At 49.8% G+C, this 16,383-nt stretch overlaps 1 protein-coding gene across 1 annotated transcript; it reads right to left on the bottom strand.

The window, feature by feature from the left end:
* Positions 1 to 9,084: 9,084 nt before the first annotated feature.
* PROX2 (prospero homeobox 2) lies at positions 9,085 to 16,237 on the bottom strand. Its single transcript, XM_066322212.1, is given in 8 exon segments — positions 9,085 to 9,347; positions 9,435 to 9,629; positions 10,035 to 10,142; positions 10,662 to 12,305; positions 12,307 to 12,342; positions 12,344 to 12,386; positions 14,886 to 15,000; positions 16,195 to 16,237. Coding segments are annotated over 8 exon segments (2,367 nt in total). The 3' UTR covers positions 9,085 to 9,164.
* Between the last annotated feature and the right edge of the window lie 146 nt (positions 16,238 to 16,383).

Below are 16,383 nucleotides of genomic sequence, written 5' to 3'. Positions count from 1 at the left end.
GTGTCTGAGCCAAGCTCTGAATGGTTAATTTGGAGCAGATAAGCCCCATTACCTGAGCAGGAATGGCACAAAGATGCATCTTCAGGGATGCTTCTCAGAAATCACCTTGTAACTCCTCATAGACTAATTAAGTTGATTTTTATCTAGGGGTTTATCCTAATGAGTCCATCCTCTTCCATTTTGCATTTGGGGGGATGCTACATCTGCATGTGGGATAGTGGATGAATGCCTTGAATTTAGAACTGTGTGTGATGTGGATTCATGTGCTGAGGCACGCAGAATGTCTGAAGCCATTTTGCAGTCATATGTGTTGATAACATAACTATGTGCTCAATCTTATCAGTGCAGAAATGAGCTGTCATGGCAGGACACTTTCCCAGGGTTAGTTGTGTTTGAATGTCTTATGGAGATAAACACATTGAGGAGGCATCTGCATAGACCCTTCCTCCCTGTTAATTCTCAGTGCTCCTTTATTTGTACCAGAATTTAGAGCTATCATATGTAGATCTTCCCCGTGTAGAACCTGATTTTTTGGAATGTCATATTTACCTTGTCATCACTCCATTACTTCTAGAGACTTCTGTTTTACACCTGCATGATATCTGAGTTACATCTACAGTACTTGCATTTCTCTACCCTCTCTACCTCCTCCCCCAGCTTTCTTTGTTATTATTTTGTATGTCTGAGACTCTTTTCTCGACTTTGGCTTCCAGTGTGCTAGAGATGTTGTGCTTTGGGTGTGGATTTTTAATTCTATGGTTTATTTCCAGTGAAAAAAGCCACTGGATACTTGCAAACATATGACCATTCAATACTAGACTGAATAAAGACAACTGAACTGGCATCAAAAGGAGCTGCTCTGTGAGATGGTGAACTGAGTTTTGCAAACTGCTGAAGCAGCAAGATCTTGGATCATGACTGTGTCTCGGGGATGATGCAAGGCACAGTAAACTTTTCTGAAAAGGCCTTTGGGGCACTACACACTGCTTTCAGGTGATGTCAGTGCAGTGCTCCCAAGGAACACCTCCCACACTGGTTCCAGCATCGTTTACAATGAGAAGCTGGACTGCAGCTGCAGTTTACAATGAGCAGCAAAGCACTGCTACTGCCACTATTTGCAAGAGAAGAGTCTCTGCAGAAAAAACAGTTGGATGGCCCTGAGGCTGATGGTTGGCTGTGGCTGACGTAACAGGCCACACAGTAATGTTAAGAGAGGTAAGATCTTGTGGTGGTAACTGCGAATCTACTGACTGACTGAGGCCTTCATACTGATTATTTGTCAAGTTATTCCCACGTAAGTGTTGGCCTGTGACTCACGACACAGTGAAGAGCAAAACTTGCTTTTCATTGCCAATAGATTTGGAGGCAAATGGTCACAGATGGTGGTGTGGAGTTTGGAGTATATCAATACCACTATACTTGTTACCAGGGAATGGGGTAGCCATTGGTGGTGCTGAGGGTGCAAAGGAAAGAAATTGCTTTTTTTTTTCACTTGAAATACCCAAAGCAGTTTTATAGAAACAGCCTTACAGCAGCTCAGGAGAAAGATGATTTTGTCTTAGCTACTCAAGAGTTTACACAGCAACAATCTGTTCTGCACCAAACAGATGCTCTGTACTGCTACAATCTTCTCCACTGTAGCTTGTCAAGAAACACCAGTCCAAAGAGAATTCCTCCTAGTGGGAAGTGGCCCCTTCTAAAAAATGATGTGCAGTCATCTTTATGAGTAAGCCCAGCATCTGCAAAGATTTTGTTTCCCTGGTCAGCATGAAATGCAGAAAAAGTTGCTGGCAGCATCCTGGTTACAAGCAGGTTGGAAAATGCTTGCACAAGGAAATCAGACAGTGTTAATGCACGTCTCCAGTTAAATGCCAACATACAGGTGAGTATAGTATTGTCACTTCTTTACATTTCAATAAATAATCAAAACTCCATGAAGTTCTTGAAGCAAAACCTTTGTCACCAGATCAAACACTCCCACCTCGGCCTGGTCTGTTACAACTTTGTTACAGCCAAGAACCTGTGCCATGAATGCTTTCACTGAGAAGACCATGACGGCGTTTCTTACTTCCTGATGCTTCCAGTTTCTGCAAAAATCACCCTGGTCTTTTGGACAACATTGCTTATTAAAAGTTTAGTCAGAAATTGAGGTGAATGCTTTGAAGCTCAGGGGTTAGATAGCTGCAGAGTAAGTGGTTTGTTTGAAGTCACAGGAAAAATGGTTGGTTTGAAGTCACAGAGCAGTGACAGCAGTGGTGACTCCGGGTGCTGCACTGGAGCTTGTGCTTTCCCAAGAGGTTATTTGAAGAGCACTGCCAGCTAAAAAGCACCTGGTGTTCTCTGCTCAGAAGGAAATGCCATTGTGTGGGCACAGCCTGCCTCAAAAGAAACAAACTGAAAAATCTGTGGGCTCACAGCTGGAGCCTGGGACATTGCGAAATATGAACAGGTGATAGTTCTGCTTTATAATGATTGTGCAAGAGAGGGGAGCACTCGGGGTTTTAAAAACACCATTCTACAGCGTTGTCTTTTTGTAAATGTAGGTACTATTCCAAAGGTGTTTCATCTAAAACCAGCCTTTGTAATTGTTTTTATTTCAACGTGGATTGCATTGCCAATCATAGGGATTCAGTACATGCAAAGATGCAGAGGGCTGGCCTCACTTTTCCCTTGAGCATGAATTCTTGGTGGCTTTTATTGTTCTCCTTATAGTTACTTTTTCTTAAAAACCTGGAAACTAGAAATGAAAAACAATTACTTAAGCTGTTGAACATTCTGTGCTTTCTGAGAAGCAGGTGAGGAGAGGTTTTATATTGAGATGTATAAATATGTTTGTATGTGTACATGTTAGGTATTTAGCTTATTTTTTTAAATAATACAAAGTATTTTTTACCATTTTTTGTGTAAAGCTATGGATGACACAAATGTTCTTTGGGAAATCCAGTAAAATATCTTCCTTAAAGTTTCATGTTTTTTCCTCTATTTGTATTTTTCATATTCTCACCTTATCACTTCACCACTTAATTCTAGCTGCTTATTTTCCATGATTGCAGTAAAACAAAAAGATTGATGCTGTTGGGTACAGACTGGCACTTCTATAAATGATCCTTTTAAATCTAGTAGAACAACTAGTGAGAAAGCAATAAACACCAGGAGGGACTTCACTTCAGCTCGTGCCAGTTGGACTTTATGCTGTCATTAAAAGTTGCTTAGTAGATAATCTGTAGTGCCTGTTTTATTGGATTAGCAAAAACAAGAACAGTGTTTAACCCTTGTACATAAAGTGAAAATTACCCTATAAACTTTTAATCAGAAGCCTAGTGCTAAATAACGTTACTAAATTTGGAAAGCCTGTAGAAATACTTCAGAAGATGATGACAGGTGGCATTGTACTGCAGAGGATGATGACAGGTGGCATTGCTTGCTGTAAAAATGCTAAAAGCCATCTAAAAAGGAGAAGATCAGAAATTTTCTCAAATAATAGGTCTCTGTAATGTTTGCGTGTTACCAGGAAAAAAGGAAAAGCATAGGACTTAGTGACATGACTTCACCTGCCACTCAACAGCCTGTACAGTTAGATGAGAAGGAATCAGTATATGAATATAAACTGTATCCTCACAAGTGCTGAGTGCTGACCTAAATCTGCTTTTCCTTCAGATCTGTGCACAGCTCTCCCTGGTTTTACTTGAATAGCCGTTCTCAAGCCTTCTCTCTCAGGCTTGCTTTTAAAAATGGATTTATTGGTTTGGTGTTAATGTATGCATGGACATGTGTGCTTTTTGTCTGTCAACTTCTCCCACCCCAGCCACCTCCCTCTCCAAGACAGGCACCAACCTGTTGGGTTTGGGTGATGGATCAGCTTCCAGCAGAGGCTGACTGTGCTCTCACTCCTTTGTGTACCCTTGATCACAGTATCTCCCACAAAAGCCCCTGGCCTGCACAGTCACCTCCCTGTCGTGGTGCAGCAGCCTGTGGTGTCTTGTCTGGGCAAAGCTCCCAATCTCCCTTTTGCACGATGCTCATCTCTGCACCTGAGCTGCTACAGCAGCCTGGTGAGCCAGGGCAGCCCTGGCTGTGTGGCTCCTTTCCCACTGTCCCACCATCAAAACAGGGCTTTTCATGGAGTGACTCAAGGGAGAACAGCTCAGCTGGCTGCTGCTGTGAAGCTGGCACCTGGCAGAGCCCCAGTTTCCATCTCCTTCCTGGTCCATGGTTCAACTAATGAATTACTTCTTTGTGTGCAAAGGGAAAAAAGCTTTTGCTATCAGCTAGGCATTACCAGTCTGTCCTGAGTGACCCCACAACCTGTTTTATCCTTGAGGCTGCTCTCCACAGTCTCTGTGCATCGCTTCCCCTTCTCCCCAGCTGGCGCTGGGTCTGCAGCACGGGGCAGCTCTGAGCACGAGAGGCAGAGGAAGGGCTGTCTTCTCCACAAATGTGGTAATTGTACTCTAACCTGGGCTAGTTTGTCCTCCAGTGCATGTAATGGGACAGCAAATACTGAGTTTTCATGAACATGGGCCACTGGCTCACCAAGGGATACTTATGTAGAGAGCTGCCCTGATGTCAAATAAGCATCTGAGATGTGTATTTGAGGGAAGGACCCTCCCACAAACATTCGTTTGAGCTGGGAACATCTAGGGCTGGTTCAGTCACTGTAGGCAGGTGCAAGTCATTAAAGGGAAAAAAATAAAAAACCAGATGTTTTATTGTCAGTTTTCCCCAAACTATTTTGGTACACAGGGCAAACATTCACTAGGAACTTACTTCTTCAAGCTCTAATTAGCTACACATGAGTAATAAGGGCTCTTATGGTGAGTATTAACATAAGAGGAGTACATAAGGGCTCTCAGGCCCTTGCCAGCTTAGTCAGTGTGCTCACACCTCCCTCTTTTGGCAGCTGCAGCCTGGAGGCAGGAATCAGTGATTTTAAAAACGTAGCAGCCTTTGCTGCTGTATTGCTGTGTGGACTTGCTGTGGTGTTGTGGATGGGGTAGGAATGTGATTGGAAATGTAAGAGGATAGCCCTGAAGAGTTGTTCCCAGAGGAGATAGTTATGGGTGCCTGTGGGCTTTTTGCATATACCACAGAAATTTGCATAGAGGGAAGGAAAGGATTTTTTTTTTTTTTTTTTTTTTTTTTTAAAGATGAAGCTCAGCAGTAGTGACTACACTACCCAAATTGCTTCCTTGGCTAATTAGTGGGACATGGTGAAGCAAGAGCCCAGCCAAGCCTGAGAGCCATGACCATAGTCTCTGGGCAGCAGCTCTCCCTTTCCCCTCAGCCCACCAAGACAACCCACTTCTTCAGTAGGAATCTGTCTGATGGGCACCCATTAGGCTTTGTTTGAAAACCAGCTTCTATGTCTTGGGCACCACTAGAACATAAATGACATTATACACCATACCCTGCACAGCACAAGTTAGTGAAGCCTTGATTTCACAGAAGCATAGAATATGCTGGGTTGGAAAGGGCTCAGTAGGGCCATCAACATTTAACTCCTCTCTCTGCACAGGACACTCTGAGTTATACCCTGTGTCTGAGAGCATTGTTCAAATAATTCTTGAACTCTGTCAAGCTTGGGGCTGTGACCACTTCCCTGGGGAGCCTTTGTCAGTGCCCAACCACCCTCTGGGTGAAACAGCTTTTTTCCTATCTAAACTAAAGCTGACTCAGCTTCATGCCATTTCCTCAAGTCCTGTCACTGGTCACCAGAGAGAAGAGATCAGTGCCTGCCCTTCCTCCTTGCCTCCTGAGGATGCTGGAGACAGACAAGCAGGGTTGCCCCATCCCAGGTGCAGAATCCAGCCCTTGCCCTTGTTCAGCTTCATACAGTTGGTGATTGCCCATCTGTCTGATCTGCTGAGGTCTCTGCAGGACCTCTCTGCCCTCAAGGGAGTTGACATTGGCAAACCTAAAATCTTTTGAGTCCTGAGTTTATGTCATTAATGAAGATGTTGAAGAGAACTGGAGCCCTGCAGAACCCGCTAGTGACTGGGCAGTGTGGAATTCACACCCTATTTCCCTCACGCTTCAGGCTCCATGGCCCCTGGAATAACCCCAGCTCCCAGCAGATGTTCTGCCTTCTCCAGATCAGTATTTCTGTGACCTAGATAGGAGGAAAGGCAGTGTGAGCTCCTTCTTTTTCAGCTGGTTGCTGCTTTCCAAGGCTCTCACAAGAGCACGAGGCTTTTTGATTCACCTCACTGGACTTCAGCAGCAGAGTTGTGCCTGTCTGAGTGCAATCCACTTGCTTCCAAACACACAAGTGGCCCTGGAGGAGGCAGCTGCACCCCAGGCTCCCCAGACAGGATCTCTGCCTGCAGGAGGACCATAGGGTGACGAAAAGGAGGGTAGATTCTACCTCTGACACTTCTGTGGTCTCTGTCACACTTGGCTGAAGGTAGACAGGGGTTAAAAAGCTGCCAAAAAGATACCAGCTAATACAAGTGCCCTGTGATCTTGAGTCCTTTGCAGTCTCTCTGGTCGTGCTGGGGGCTTTTTTGTTGTTTTATTCTCTTTTCCGGGTTTGGTTGGGTTTTGTTCTTGTTTAGGGGAGGGGTTTTGGGGGGATAGTTGTGGGGTTTTTTTGTTTGTCTATTGCGACCCATGAAAGTCTATTTTGGGGTTTCTTTGGTTTGTTTTTTTATTTCTTTGTTAGGTGGAAAATCTACATGGGCAGAATTGAAACCATGGATACAAGTAGTGAAACCTCTTCACAGGCAAAGGATAACTGATGCCAGATGCTGTTTGTTGTGGCCGTACTGGCCCACATTTCACAAAAACCAGTGTAGTACGCAGCTCTCTAGTTCCCACTTGTAATTATATGGCAACCACTGGAGCAAAAATACTGCTGCAAATAGTCCAATCCTTTTAAATGTCTTCATTAATGATCAGGTTGTAGAGTCCCTCCTTACTTGGAGATACTTAAAACCCCTCTGACATGGTCCTGGGCAATCATCTCTGAGTGGCCCTGCTAGAGCAGAAGTTTCTCTACAACCTCAGCCACTGCATGACTGTGATTTGGGGCACTGTCTTGTCCTCAGTCCCCCACCTGCTGTTTTACTGACACTCAGGGACTTGCATGTTACCACAGGAAGCAAGACACTGCTACCCCCACCAGGAACTCTGTGTAAAAGGCTTTATTTCAGCAGGATGCCTCCAGTAAACCTGTACCTTATGCTCCCTTATTATTTAGCTACAGACAGATCAATTTGCTGACCCTTCCCTGGGCCAAGCCATCATTTCCCTTTCCAGCAGCTTTGGTTTTGCCTATCCAAAGCATTACTTAAGCTCTGAGGTTGTTACTGTCTGCAGGAATGGCACATTCATGGTACCACCAGCAGCATTTACCTGATGTTGTACATTTGAGTCCAGCACCCTTAAGCTTTAGGATATGTCTCTGTCTGCCTCCAGCCCCCACCTTCCTGATCCTCAGGTGCTGCACTTCAGAGCAGACTAACCATGAGGCATTGGGGTGAGGGGGCAGGTGTCAAGGAGCTGATGTTGGATAGTGGGGGCTGCTTGACCCCACAGAGATGCTGGCAGAAGGACTGCCCTTTGGCTGCAGTGTTATTTTTCCCAAAAAAAACCAAGAGACTGCTAGGACAACTCTTTAGAACAGACATGATCGAATAGGTCTCTAGGGATGTAAAGGGGTAACTTAAACCATTTGTTTATTTAAAAAGGAGTCAAGTAAATGTGGTGTTGAGGTTGTAAAATATGCAGCCTGGAGAAATAAACGTACAAAAAGAAGCAGGAAATCTGGGTGGCCACACTCGTGATGTGGGGGACCACTGTCAAACTGCCCCTATTCCAGAGCTCCCCATTGTGTGCTGATGTTACAACTTCTTTACTCCTGTAGATGCATTGTCTGTGGATCACCTTGTGTGCTTGTCTGATGCTGAAGCTGTGATCCTTCTCTCAAGAGTTGCTTGCTGCACTCTGCACAGCTGACACCTTACAGCACACCCAAAATTATCTTGGCCTTTTCCCAGTCTCCTTCTCCCTGAGGGTTTTGTATGGGTCTGTTGTTGCTCAGAACTGCCCTCCCAGTGCCCTCATGCCATGCCTCTGTCAGGACTCCCTCCTCTTCACAGCCTTTTCCTCTCCACTGCCACCTCTGTCAGGATTAGAGAGCCCTTAACATAAAGTGTTTCACCGTGCTCCATCAGGTAGAAAAGGGGTCACTAAATCTTGGCCACAGGGTAAAGAAACCTCCTGTGGGGTTGTAGATGTCAAGGCCCAGCTCTTCCCCAGCTTGTGTTAAACCCACAGGGACTGATGGATCCCAAATAACATTCTCCTCTTTCACCAAGGGGCAGCATGCAGAACAGAGATGCTTGGGGCAGTTGTGCCAGCAGGAGCACGATGTGAGAGAACATGGGTGGGTTTTTAACGTGGAGCTGTCCTCCCAGCTGATGGGCTTATGGAGGCTCTGTAGAGGGCCAAGCAGTGCTGGCTGTGCACCCTGCTCTCCTCCAGCATCCCAGAGAACACTGCTGGGGGGCACACACCTGCTTTGCTACAGCACACGGGGGGAATGTCTTATCTAATAGCACAGGGGAGGTTAGAGAAGAAATTTATCCTAGCTGGCTTACAACAAACATAGTTTTGACATATCCCAGACAGGAACAACTATCCCCATGGAGTGCTTGAAATGTTGGAATTCACCAGCTGTTTTCTTTGGACACTGGTGTGCTGTATCTGGACAGAAACTGAGTCATACTTTTGGACTCATTACATCCTCTAGTCTGCTATGCCAAGGAAACTTTGCCCACTACTAGGACCTCTTCCTGTTTTATAAACAGCAAGGCTGTTTGCCCTTGTTTGTGACCCTCTGGAAGAGAGAATGGAGACAGCTCAGCCAGGGTCATGGGGAGAGCTGGGGCAGGGCAACTTCTCAGGCTCCAACCTCATGGCTTCATGTCTGTCCCTCACTTTTGGCAGTCCCTACCAGTTCTGAGCAGCAGAATAAAATACACAGCATAAAAAATCCCAGCACACGAGGCAAGTGATAGGCCTCACCTAAGGAGCTGTCTTACGCAGAGCACATGGCCCTCAGAGAGAGAATACTCCAAATAACAGGTGCTGTACAGAGTGCCCGTGAGGTGCTTTAGCACATGGTGGCTGCACACAGGACCCAGGGCTGCTTTCACAGACACTCAGCTGTGGAGCAATTCCTGGGAGCAGCCAGCTTTGAACCCTTCTGGGATATCACTGTCCAGTTTGGAAATAATTTTGTAAATGGGTTTCTTCCAGGAGGGGTCGGCATCCTTGCCTGCTCTGACGGCACTGAAGAACTCCTGCAGTGTCAGGCTGGCCACCTCCAGGAACCGCCCTGGCACCTGCAGCAAGACAGTGACAGTACCGTGGCATGCTTCCTCCTTACCCCTGCAAACCACCACCCCCTGCCCCCAGATCCCACTCCTCACCTCAAAGTCATTCCCCTTGTTGTAGTGCATGTTGAGGGCACGGAAGAGCTCTGAATCCCGGGAGACCTGGAGGGTGCAAGCGTCCACAACACCCTCCAGCAGGGCCTGCCGGGCAAACTTCTCCACCTGGATGTAGTAAAACTCACGGAAGTTGCTGAACCACTTGATGAGCTGGGAGGTGATGCAGCGGCTGAACTGGTGCGGGGAGAGCCAGAGGATGCTGTTATGACAGCTTGGATCTTCTCTGCCCACGAGCCCCTGCAAACCCAGCCCTGCCCCAAGCCTGCAAAAGCACCAGCTGGGGCAATGACATCAGGGTGTCTGAAGGGTTCTTCACGCTGAGATTCAGATCCCAGCTGCTCTGCAGTGGGAAGGCACACTCATGGTGTGCTTTAATCTGAATACCTCAATTGCACAGAGTGAAGAGCTGACAGCACAGGCCTGCCACAACCCAGTGCATCTGCTCCTGGGCAGCCCATGCTGAAATAGCTGCTGTCCCCCATCTCCTGCCAACAAGGCAGGAGGACACAAGAGCAGCCCTTTCCTCATGGTTCCCCATGGAGCCTTGCCCAGCATCAGCTCTGGCTGCTGCTCTTTTACCTGCACATCAAGGAAGTAGGTCTTCAGCAGGGTGGAGCTGGGGTAGCGGGTGAAGAAAAACATCAGCTTGGCCTTCTTCAGGTGCCCAGGGGTCAGCGCCTCCTGCATCTGCCCTGGGGTCAAGGAAAGCTTACACATAGCAAACCCCGAGCTCAGCATGTGCCTGAGCATCACCCCTGACACACACCGTGCCCATGATAGCCCCTCATGGCCTGCCAGTGGGGCAGAGGGGGTTCATCCTTGGCTGGACAGCCACTGGTTTTTCCCTTGAGAATCCCTGAGGATCCCCTAATGCTCCCCACAGGACTTCACAGTCTTGTGAGAACCAGAATTTCCATGAGACATCTGTTCACTGTTTAGCATGACAGGACCCCCAGTATGGCCCAAGAGCAGGCTTGGTAGCTCCTGGCATGTACTCACAGCTATGGTACAGCATCTGACCAACCCTGAGGGGTGGCAGTGCCCTCCATGCCTTAGGACTCTTTTCCTGCCCACACCTATTTATCCCCCTATGGAGCAGCAAGGATCTTGGTCCTGCAGAGACTGGCAGGGGCAGTGCCAAGCTGTGGCTCCAGAGGATAAGGGCAGCACATTTCCCAGAGACCTCTATCTGCCCCCAAAGGATATATGGGTTGAGGCAAAGGGTGCTCCATTGTTTGCAGCTGGCACCTCGCTGTGGCCATCCCTGCCAGCTGGCAGCAGTGCCAGGCTCTCCATGTTGGCAGGGCTCAGGGGCAGGGCATGGTGCTGCTGCTGTCTCACAGTCGATGACCTCAGTTTAACAGTTCCCCAGTGTAAGTTGAGGGGCTCTGGACAGCCCCTCTCCAGAGCAGATGGGCTCTCATGAGAGTCACTGCCCCAGAGGCTGTGCTGCCTGTACCCCAACAGCTGGCTCAGCAGCTGGCTGTGCTGGACAGGGGTGGCTGAGCCCAGTGAATAACCCATGCTGGGTACCCGAGAGGATTTTCTGACCCCTTTTGAGCCAGCATAAGAGCCTGGGCTCTTCCCTGAAGCTCCCGGCAGGACCTCAGCCTGGGGTGAGCCCAGGGAGCCTGGTGCATTCATGGGAGATGGCTTAGCAAGTGACTTTCTGCATTTGCCAGCAGCAGAATGCTCTCTCCTGGCACCTGGCCCCAGCATCGGAAGGCTGCGGTGCTGCTTCTGGATGTGGCTGTCTGCCTTTGGCCAAACAGCCTTGAGGACAGAGTCCACTACCTGGGATGTAACCACAGCCAGCTCGTGCTTCAGTGCCTGTGAGAGTACCCTCACTGCCGAGGGCAGGCCACCCGTGTCACCTCTGCCCTCAGCCTCCTCCAGCCCACACACCTCCAGGACACTCCCCCTGACAGGCACTTTGCATGGGTTGCTGGTGGCGGTGGCACCGTCCTTGTTCAGTCTGTCTTCAGGTTTTCCAGGCAGTGGCTGCACTCTCTCAGAATCTTCCTGGGTTCGGGCAGCATCCTCAGAGCCACAGACTTGGTAGAACTTCTCCTGAAGCCACCTCAACTGCTGCTCTAAAAAGCAGAGCTGCTCTTTCAGCTGCTGGCAGCCCTTGGCATGGGAACTGCCCCCGGTGGGAGCCACTCGTCCAGCTGCCCCCACGCCCTGCTGGGGCACCCTTGGCTTCCTCTTGCTCTCCTGAGGCATCTCACCACCCCTTTCCCTGTCATGGCTGAAAGCTGCCTCCAGGCTGGTGTCAAATGCCTGAGAGGTTGGTGGGAGGCTCATGCCCTGGATGATGCTTTCCACCCTGGCCCTCTTGGCTCGTAGGTGCTGCTCGCAGAGCTGCTCCCGTGGGTGCTGGTTGGAGAGCTGGTCCCCATCACCAGCACAGGGCACAAGAGCTGGGGCACGGGGCCTGGGAGAAGCCAGGGCTTGCACTTCTTCTCCAGGACGTGCACCACATTTGTAGTCATGAGGCAGGGGCACTGCCTGGGAGGAAGCAAAAAGGATGGTGGGATCCAGGTTCCTGCCAGCCACTGTGTGGCTGAGGAGCTGTGGTGTTAGAGATGCGTTGGGGGAAGGCAAGAGAGAGTCAGTCTGGAAACAGGGCTCAAATTTCAGGCCCTGGCCATGCCCTGAAGTGACACAGTCTCTGTCCTGCTCGAAGCCAGTCCTGCTGTCCATCGTATCCTCTTCCTGCCTGGACAGACTGGCAGGCTTCCCAGATGTTTGATGTTTCAGCCTGCTAGTGGTGTGGAACTGGAGAAAGAGCAAGAAACAGGACTTCATACAGCAGTTTTCCAAGCACGGGGCCAGAGATTTTTTTTCCTCCCAGATTTCCATGGCATTCCTGCTCCCCTGCAAAAAACTATTTCACCAGGGAATCACCCAGACAGAAACCTCCAGGCACTGCAAAACCAGTGAGCAGATTGTCAGATGTCACAGGACAGCAGCAATACCCTGAACACTGCCACACCTCCCTCCTACCAGCCAGGCATTCATCGTGCCCAGAGTGCATTTCACCTTGCTTTGAGCCTCGCAGTGCCTGGCAGCAAAAACTTCCCACATCACCAGCTGCATCTGCACCAGAGGCGTTTGGGGAAAGTGCCCTCGGGGCTTGTCCACTCAGGTATGAGGGCAGGGAGCCCAGGCAGAGCCCTCTGCCACAGACACCTGGGCAAAGGGGCGGGTTTGGGTGCTGCTGGGTGTTGGCAGAGCACAGCAGAGCAGCTGCATCTCTGGTGAAAGCATCCAGGGCAGGCAGCCGGCTCCAGCAGCGGCCAGCGGAGCCCGCAGGATGCGGGGATGGGTGGCAGCCCTTGCGGGCTGGACCGGCACAAACAGGCTGCTGGAGGAGGGCACAGAGAGGGTAAAAGTGCAATGTGACCTGCTGTGAGCAGGATACACCGAGATGTTCAGGCTAACACAACACGGGGTCCTAAGTGCTTGGCAAAACACTGCATAAAAGAAATGAGGATGGGGATTATCAGGGAAGAGAAAAAATACTGAGCCAGCAGCCCCAGGCTTAAAATTGTCACGCTGGCTCCGAGCAGAGACCCACCCCCTCCACTCATTCCCCGCTTACACGGGTTTGCAAAAGAAGGTGTAAAACATCCTATCCTGGGCAATTACACAGTAATGTCCCTGTTGGATGTTTCTTCCTTATCCACATTAATTAGCGGTAGCTTTGCATCACTAAATTAGGACAGCTTTTGTCTTTGCCAGACTCCTTCCAAGTCTGAGATTCTTTTGCTATTCCCAGAAATGCCCGATCATTTTCAACACCCTCGGTCTCCTGTCCCTGTAACTGCCCCACGCCAAGTCCTCCCGGCAGTGTAGAAAATGGGTTTCTTCTCAATGGTTTTTAAAAGGTTTCCCTGAATTCCAGGCAGGTGTCTGGGAGAGCTCTGCCTTTTGCAGAGCCTTAGTCTTGACAAACCAAGTATTTTCTGGGTTATCTGACACCACATGTTGTCTCTCCGCCTGTCCTGACTGTCGCCCTAAGTTTGCCTGCTTTTCATTGTTTGCATTTTATTCTCACACAGCTTCAAGAAAACTATGTATATTTTTAAAACTTATCTATTTTATTTACATATTTCTCCTCTGGGTGGAGAAAAATGATCGATGGTGATGTTCACCAACAAAGTCGAAGAAGTGGCAACCTGTGTAGCCGATCTTTTGCCTTCTAATCAAAGTGTATATAAAACAGAGTCAGAAAAATAAAGAGAGAGCTTTCCTGCTGATCTTTCTAATGCCTGCTTCGTTCTTTTGTGTCCCTAACAGCGACACCTGACCTTTAGGGTTTCATTTTCCTAAGAGGCTGCTGTGGGGTCTTTCAAACTGCTCAGTTTATCCACAGCCAGCACAAGGCCAGGGTGCCAGCAGCTCTCAGCATCATGCCTTGCCCTTGTGTCACAAGCTTCACCTTTGCCTGCAGCTGCCTCTCAGCCTGCCGTCTGCACCCATCAAAGTCACATATTGCAGTCACAGGTTCCATCCACCCTTAATCCTTTCCTCAGTGGTGTGGTCCTGTAACCTGGCTTGTTTTTCTACAGAAACACCTTCCTCCGACACTTGCACACAATTTCTCTCATCTGCTGTGCTCAACAGCAAGGTCAGGAGCTTACCTGTCCTCTGTGTTGAGGCTTCCCAGCCCCCTGGAACCTGGGTGATACACCCCTTTAAAGCAGATCAACTCAGGTCTGGCAAGGTGACCTCCACTTCCTTAAGGTTTCCAGCACCACTATTTTTCTTCTGGAGCTTTGGGGAGGGGGAGCAGAGCCTCCCGTCCCCGGTCTTGTCTCCTGTCCCACAGCATCCCCGGCAGCACAGGACCAGAAGGCGCTGCCCGAAGCAAACTCCTCCTGCTGATGCAGCTTTCCCCACAAAGTCAACTGGTGTGTGCTCTGCTTCCTACTCTCACTGGCACCTTTCACTCGTGCCACCCTCCAGAAAACTACACAGCAGCCGAGACTCCTCTCTTACCTGGAGAAAAACACAGGAACCAAATGAAGATGCTCAGAAGAAGGAGGGCAGCGTGCCTTCTCCGAAACTGCAGCCACCGCACATGGGCTCCCTGGGCGCTCCTCGGTGGGGACAGCGGCGCACGGGGCAGCGTGCCGTCCCTGCAGACGGCAATTCCCCCAGAGCCTTCTGTCCCTGCAGACGGCAATTCCCCCAGAGCCTTCTGTCCCTGCAGACGGCAATTCCCCCAGAGCCTCTTCTGTCCCTGCAGACGGCAATTCCCCCAGAGCCTTCTGTCCCTGCAGACGGCAATTCCCCCAGAGCCTTCTGTCCCTGCACACGGCAATTCCCCCAGAGCCTTCTGTCCCTGCAGACGGCAATTCCCCCCGGAGCCTTCTGTCCCTGCAGACGGCAATTCCCCCCGAGCCTTCTGTCCCTGCAGACGGCAATTCCCCCAGAGCCTTCCGCAGCCGGCGCATCCCTCTGTGCCGGGGCAATCCCCGGGAATCCGGGATGCCGCGGAGGCAGCGCCGGCGCGTCCTCTCGCTGCGCTCAGGGCCTTTAAAGAGGGAGTGCGGAGGCCGGAGGCAGCCAACCAGCTGGGAACGACTTCTGAATATGCAGATGGACATCCAGGAGGTCAGGTCCAACAGCAGCGTCCAGCCACCTTTCCCTGCTGTCTCCCACGCTCATAGCCCCTGGAGACAGACAGGCAAGGGCAGTCAGGTGCCAGGTGGGCAGAGGAGCAGAAGAGAAATTTTCCCCTGGAATTTGGCCGGAAACCCCATTCAGGACTCATGATGGTGAACTGTTGGCGAGATGATGCAAATGCACCAGGCTGACAAGCAGTGCCACAGGCAAGGATGGAGCTGGGCCAGATCCCACCAGCTACCCATCTCCCATGGAGAGCGGACAGGCATCTCCAACATCCCACACCATGGGTGCACGGAGCCGTTTTGGGTGTTCTGGAGGTCTACAGCATAGGACATGGCCAAGAAATGCGACAACACAGGAAAAGCAGCAACACAGAGTCCCTTGCTTGTCTCAGGATGCTTTAGAGGCAGCACCAGCAGAGCTGGCATCACTCCCAGCTGAGCACATCCTGACCCCAGCCCCAGGACAAACCTACCTGCCCCAGCAGCATGTGTGCTTGTCAGACATTTCCCATGCAGGAGCTGTGGGTGGGTGGGCAAAGTGGAGCCATGTGTGCCACTCCTGGGACTCTGCTTCCACATGCTTAGTGACATGGCAATGCTTAGTGTATTCACTGGGTAGGCAGGAGACTGTGGCTGAAAGCAGTTGACATCAGGTGGTCAATACTGTTCAAGGATATTAGCCTTCGAAAGACAGATCAGACAGAAATCCCTGGCAGAGAGCCTTTCTGGCTCAGTTACGTTTTATTAGAACAATCAGCTCGTCCTCAAAGCCTCAGAGACTATCCCCTGTTGATTTTTATTCAACATCTTTCCTTTGAAAATGATCTCATATTTTGAAGCTTGCAGTTTACCGTTCATGTATTATTAAGCAGTGGCTAAATGAAGTACATGTGCATTACCCAGACTTGGCTCCTGGAGAGATGACTGGCTGCCAGACATCCCCTTATAACTACCCCAGGCTGATTCTCAGAATCTGTAAATAGGTTCCTTGGGTTTTCTTCCACCCGTGGTTCCCTGCCTGGAAGCAGGCAGAAAACAGAAGCTGGCTGGGGAATTCTCAAATGTTTTCAACGTACAGAGCACACCTGAGGGCTTACTTACGGACTCATTTTCCTGTTTGCCGTGGTGAGATGAGCTCATTGCCCGTTTCTAAACCATGCAGCATCCCACTGGCTTGCGGCAGTATCATCCCACACGGGCTCAGCTCCATGGTTTGCCAAGGTGAGCAGGAAAACCACGGATACACCTGCCCTGCAGCAACCCAGAGCTGGTTCAAAGAAGAGCAT

This window comes from Sylvia atricapilla, chromosome 6, assembly GCF_009819655.1.
Source record: "Sylvia atricapilla isolate bSylAtr1 chromosome 6, bSylAtr1.pri, whole genome shotgun sequence".
NCBI classification, from domain to species: domain Eukaryota; kingdom Metazoa; phylum Chordata; class Aves; order Passeriformes; family Sylviidae; genus Sylvia; species Sylvia atricapilla.
The sequence above is the reverse complement of the archived record's forward strand: the minus strand, read 5'-3'. Positions and strand labels throughout refer to the sequence as shown.